Source organism: Capsicum annuum, chromosome 1, assembly GCF_002878395.1.
Source record: "Capsicum annuum cultivar UCD-10X-F1 chromosome 1, UCD10Xv1.1, whole genome shotgun sequence".
Taxonomy (NCBI): domain Eukaryota; kingdom Viridiplantae; phylum Streptophyta; class Magnoliopsida; order Solanales; family Solanaceae; genus Capsicum; species Capsicum annuum.
In genome coordinates this window covers 44701115-44707378 of record NC_061111.1, presented here as the reverse complement: position 1 = coordinate 44707378, position 6264 = coordinate 44701115, and the positions used below count along the sequence as shown (strand labels likewise).

General features: G+C 31.9%; 1 protein-coding gene across 1 annotated transcript; it reads right to left on the bottom strand.

Annotated features, from left to right (window-relative positions):
• Positions 1-325: 325 nt before the first annotated feature.
• On the bottom strand, positions 326-2075 carry LOC107873982 (pollen-specific leucine-rich repeat extensin-like protein 2). Its single transcript, XM_016720895.2, has 3 exons — positions 1461-2075; positions 950-1190; positions 326-479 (listed from the first exon to the last, which is right to left on the bottom strand). Exons 1-3 carry the CDS (start codon positions 2007-2009, stop codon positions 472-474), a joined length of 798 nt encoding a protein of 265 aa, XP_016576381.1. The 5' UTR covers positions 2010-2075; the 3' UTR covers positions 326-471.
• Positions 2076-6264: the final 4189 nt, after the last annotated feature.

Here is a 6264-nt window from a genome sequence, read left to right as displayed (position 1 = left end):
TTAATTTTTAAAATACAAATATAAAATTTGAGCTTAAGCTAGAGTGACTATCTCGTAACCATAATGCTAGTTTCACCCCTAAATAACACGATTGGAAATTATATTTAGTATCGATTTGCATGATATAATTTTATTCAACATTAATTAAAATATAAGAAATAATTTTTTTTTGTTGAAATTAGTGGTTTTAAATATGCAAAAATGTCTGTATACGTTATGAGACTTACAAAGTTTCAAATTTGTGACTGTAAAAAAAAAGTTGATTTAAACATCATTGTTATACAAATAATAATAAGAAAAAGTAGAGTACTATAATATTCTCTTATAAACACTAAAATTTGACATATATGTCAAAATTATTATTGCTAAAAGCACAACATTACAAGGGTAATTAACAGCAAATTATCTAATACAAGATCTGGAATTAAACAACTAATAAACAATCCATTGTTTTACTCTTCCTTGGATAGCTTAATCACCTGAAATTATTAATTACAAAAAAAATCATTAATTAGAAAAATAACTTTAATTATTATTGTCAAAAAAGAAATATATGGCACTTTAATAGAAAGATTTTCCAAACAATATAAAAACTTATGGTTAATAATTAATATTGACACCTTTAATTTTTATATTTCTTAACTCAAAATATCTATATAAAAAAAATGAACAAGATGTAATTATCTTCAAATTGGCCCCAAATAATTAATCTATGATGAGGACCATCAAAATATTTCTTACTAGAATTTTTATGATCTGTCACTTTTAACCCCCCCCCCCCCCAAAAAAAAAAAAAAAGATTTATCATTTTCAAAAGTTAAGATCAACACATCATTTTTTTTTTTCTTTCTGAATTCCACTTTCCTACCCCAAGAAATTATTGTAGATAGTAATTTTCTTTAACGAGTGTATCAAAATCTTAATATGTCAAATAAAAATGATAACTTACTTGCACGCAAACCAGTACAAGGGCTATCGACATCACAATAAGATTCAAGCGTGATCAAGGTTAGATTATCCAAATCCTCAGCATACTTATAGCAAGGACAACTAGTGCCAAGTATGCTCTTGAATATTGGGCAGCATGCGTCAATTGAAGTTGTGTTGAACATGCACGTCTTCACTTTTTCTTTGTCACTAGCTGAGCAACTATCCGAAAACGGGGTGGGAGTCACCGGAGGAGGGGGACTCTGTATTCATAAATATGAAATAATTACTTCACATACTCTTTTAGTCACTTTTATTAGTCACATTAGCTAAAATATCGTATCAAAATATTTATCATTTAAAAAAAATTAAGCAAATATAAATTTTTTAATTCTTGAGTACTTCCACCCTTTCAAGAAAATGTTCCCATATACTCAAATAGTAGAATTTTATAAAAATGATTGTAGACAGTAATTTTCTTAAAGTACGTGTCAACGATCTTAATTAAAAGATGGCTAAAAACAATAACTTACCGGCACACCACTACAAGGGCTATCGACATCACAATAAGCTTCAAGAGTGATCAAGACTTGATTGTCTAAATCCTCAGCATACTTATAGCAAGGACAACTAGTGCCAAGTATGCTCTTGAATGTCGGACAACATGCATCAATTGAAGTTGTGTTGAACATGCATTTCTTCACCTTTTGTTGGTCACTAATAGAGCACCCCGAAAACGGTGTAGGAGGGGGTGATCTTGGTGGTGGAGGCGGTGGCGAGCGCGGAGGTGGAGGTGGTGGTGAGCGCGGAGGTGGAGGTGGTGGAGGACATGGTGGAGGAGGTGGCGGTGGGCATGGGCGCGGTCGAGGTCGTGGTCGTGGTCGTGGTCGTGGAGGAGGGCATGGCCATGGTCGTGGCCAGGGGAATGGCCACGGCAAATAACATGGGATATCCCATGGGGGTATTATTTGTAACTCGTTTCCCTCATCTGCCACTTCTCTCGCCACGACCACTTGTTGGTGGCTGCTGCAAAATAGAATTGCAGCCACCATTAACATCATGAGCATTTTCATGGTTGTCATTTTTGCAAATGGTTTGTGGCCTACTGTGAAGAGATATGACCATCTATATATATAATAAATTTTTGAATTTACTCCCTCCATTTCGGAATAAGTGAATTGTTGGGATATTTATTGGTGTTTCAAAATAAGTGAATAATTGAATTTTTTTTCAAATTTACCCTTATGATTTGACAACCAATTAACTTTTGAAAAGGTATTACAAGATCAGCTTTTTTTTTTGGGTAAAAATGAAAAATTGTGTTAAATTTATATTTTTAATACTTTTTTTTAATCTATTTGCTAAAATTCAACAATTCATTTATTATGAAACGGAGGAAGTACTGTGGTAGGTATGGTAGTTCGCATCAATTTAATATCACATGATACACATGTGATAACTTTTTTAAAAATTATATAATATACGGTTCATATTTGTAAGGACCTTTTGATTCTAGTTAAGGTTTTGGTCCTACATGTAGGGTCTTTTTGTTGGAAAATACTTCTTGGAACAGATTTTCCCATAGTAGATGTTTAGTCTATTACTAATATTTTAGTCTATACAATATAGTTAAAGTAAATACTCTTATAATATGATGGTTAGGGTTATCAAAGCAAGTACGTTTTGCGTACCAAAAATATATCTAAGTTGTAGATAAAGGAATCTATTTGTTTCGTAAAATTGGGGGTCTAACCGTATACTTTATTAGCGTAATCATAGAACTGAACCTTTTTATTCGATATCTGATATTTATTTTAAAAGTTGCGTAATTTAAATTGTCGCCATATGTCCATCTAAGGGGAAATCGTCGTCTATAGTGATTCATAGTTTCACATTAGTTAAATTAACAAGTTCACACATGTCCAACATTATATTAAAATCTTAAAATCAATTTTTACCAAAAAAAAAATAAAATCTTAAAGTCACTCAACAACCACTTCAAATTTTTGTGGATCACTCATTCTGAATCTAATTGTATAAATATTATTATCTTAAAGTAGTGTTCATTATATTGTCTTGTCAAAAGAGAAAAAAAATCTGTCTTCTTTTAGTTGTCAAGCATTAATGCTTTATAGTCTAGTGGAAGAAAAACTAGAAACCTTTTTTTTCTATAACTTAAGTCTTTTTATCTTGAAATAAGAAAGAAAAAATAATACTACCTCCGTCTCATTTTATATGTTGTCATTTGATCGAGCACAAAGTTAAAAAAATAAGTGATAACTTTGTAAAGTTTACAAAATTGATCCTCTTAAAAGTTATTATAATGTTTACTTTTTAGTAGTCTTTTCTTCGTAAGTGGGACCCACTAAGGATAAAATGAGAATGATGTCATTAAATAGTTATCAAATAAGAAAAGGTGACATTTTTTTGGGACGGATCAAAAAAAAATGTGCGAGGTGATGGTGGGCACAGTCGTGGACATGGCCGAGGGAGTAATAAGCATCCAAGGATGTGGGCCTAACAATAATACTTATGAGTCACAATTTGGAGATGGTGGTGGCGGGGGCGAGCGAGGTGATGGTGGGCACAGTCGTGGACATAGCCATGGTTCGTGGAGGAGGGCATGGATATGGTCATGGCCACGGTAAATAACATGAGAAATCTCATGGAAAAATTTGTACCTCATTACCGTCATCGTCTATGGCCACTTTTGTTGGTGGTTGCAATTGCAGCCACCAATATTAACATCATGAGCACTGTCATGGATCATTTTTTCAATATTGAATAGTTTGTGCATTGGATTTTTAGAGGTGTAAATGAGAAATGAATAGACACCAAAGGAAAGAATGCATGTTAAAAAAACACCGTTTTACTTTGAATAGTTGTAACCTTTCCGATGGATCGTGATTCTTTCGAATGTTGTGACTTTTTCGATAAGTTATGACTTTTTTGATAGGTTGTGACTTTTTCAAGCACCTTTTCATTGGCTATAAATTGATTGGACTAGCCTTGATTTAAAAAAAAAATCAAAATTTTTTTTGAACACCATCGTTTGTATATTTTCTTATAAACAAATATTGAGTCTTTGTGTGATTAGTTGCTGACTTTGAGTTCGACGAAGTTATTGATGTTTGAGATACTGCTGCACATAATAGGTATATCCATTTTATCTTGGGAGGAAGTAATCCATAATCTTAGATACAGTGAGAGAATTAAGTTCCTTAAAGACACACAAGAAAATTGTGGATTTGAATATTTAATAAAGTCCTTTGCTTTTCTGATTTTCAAAATTATTTTATCTGATTTGCTATATTATTTTTGAATACAGGATAATCAACAATCTTAAGGGATTTAACAGTACTATTATTTTTCTGTGTTCTATTTACAGAGAGGGACAGAACTATTTCAGATGATTGTAGGCGCAAGCTGTTTGATTTATTTAGTTTTGCACCAAAATCACAAAGGAGAACTTTAGTTCTTGTATCAGTACGCCTAATTTTTTATAGTACAATTAATCTTGAAAAAGGACGAGTGTTTGAAGTAAAACAATTGTAAATGACAAAGAAAGGAATTGATGCTTTATTAATTTAATAAGATGGCAATCATGTAATCAGTGCAGTATGAAACATGATCTTTTTTTAATTCCTAATTTGAAAAGGGTACAAGTGATAAGCATCAAGTTACATTGACCAACTTAAAGGATCAAACATAATTAAGAAACTTATTAGGTTAATTGTGGATTTGATTAATATTTTTCAAACTTTTTAATCTTTTCAAAAATACAAATCAACCCACACCCACAAAACTTCTCTCTCTCTCTCTGCAAATCAATCTCTCTTTTCTCTTTCTCTCGATAGTTTCTCTCTCTAACTTCTCCCAACCAACAACTTTTCAAATTTCTCCCTTCAATCTTATGCAACTTCAGAGGCGGGGGTCTATCGAAAACAACCTTTCTACTTCTTTAGAGGTAGAGGTATGGACTGTGTGTATCTTACCCTCCCCAGACCTCACTATGTGGGAATACACTGGGTTTGTTGTTGCTGTTCTTGTTGAATCTTATGCAACTTCAACCTCTGGCGACAAATAGTTTTGAGTTCTTGCCCGTTCGTTTTTTACTTTAGACCATCAGTCGACGTGACAACATTCTCCGGCGACAACAACTTCGAGTTCTTCATCATTTCTTTTCGATTTTCACAGGTAAAAAATTAGGGCTTTTTAGTTATAACGAAAACGAGGAACTTGATTTGTTAGTGTTTGTTATTTTTTTAATATTTTTTTGTTATTTTTTATGTTTGTTATTTTTAGTTGAATTTCTTATATGGATGTATCTGCTACTGCTGTTTTTTCAATAATAGATAAAACATGTAATGTGAATCCAACATATATGACTAATCTGTTGCACAAATGAGTAATCTGTTGCAACATATATGAGTAATCTGTTGCACAGATGAGTAATCTGTTGCAACATATATGACGAATCTGTTGCAACAGATTAGTCATATATGTTGCAACAGATGAGTCATATGTTGCAACAGATTACTCATCTGTGCAACAGATTACTCATATATGTTGCAACAGATTACTCATTGGATTCATATTATAGTATTGTAACATGAATCCAACATATGGGTCAACTATTGCAACAGATTAGTCATATGTTGCAATAGATTAGTCATATGTTGCAACAAATTACTCACTTATTGTAACAGATGACTCATATGTTGGATTCATGTTGCAGGTTTTATCCATTGTAGCAGTAACAAATACACCAAATAAGAAATTCAACAAAAATCATAATTTTACTTACAAAATCACCTATGAAGTAATGTCTAAGTGATATACAAACAAAATTTGACCTAAAAAAATTCTAAAATTTTCAACAGGGGCACAACGAATAAGTAAAACACATGAAAAATTTCGTGAAACAGGTAAAGAAGACAAAAATAGTATATCATACATCAAATGCAAAAGGATCAAAGGGACAAACATTTGAGTTCTCCTAAAAATGTTTAAGTTTCCTAGTATTTTAATTGCTTTCTAATAGATGACTCATCTGTTACAACTGATTTTCTATCTATTAGATAATTTCAAACAGATGAATCATCTGATGTAACATGTTAGTCATCTGTTGATTCAAATTAAGCAATTACTAGTAATAACTATATTGATCTAGCTAAAATTAAAGGCGTCTTTAAGATAATGGGACAAACATTTGAGTTCTCCTAAAAATGTTTGAGTTCCCTAGTATTTTAATTATTTTCTAACAGATGACCTATTTGTTGCAACAAGTTAGTCATCTGTTGCAACAAATGTTTATAACAGGTTAGTCATTTGTTG

What these genes read in the sequence shown, in the direction of transcription:
- LOC107873982 (XM_016720895.2), bottom strand. Translation starts at nt 2,009, where the DNA reads ATGACAACCATGAAAATGCTCATGATGTTAATGGTGGCTGCAATTCTA. An exon ending in GCCCTTGTAGTGGTGTGCCG is followed by an intron (nt 1,191 to 1,460) that starts GTAAGTTATTGT and finishes TTATGAATACAG; the next exon opens with AGTCCCCCTCCTCCGGTGAC.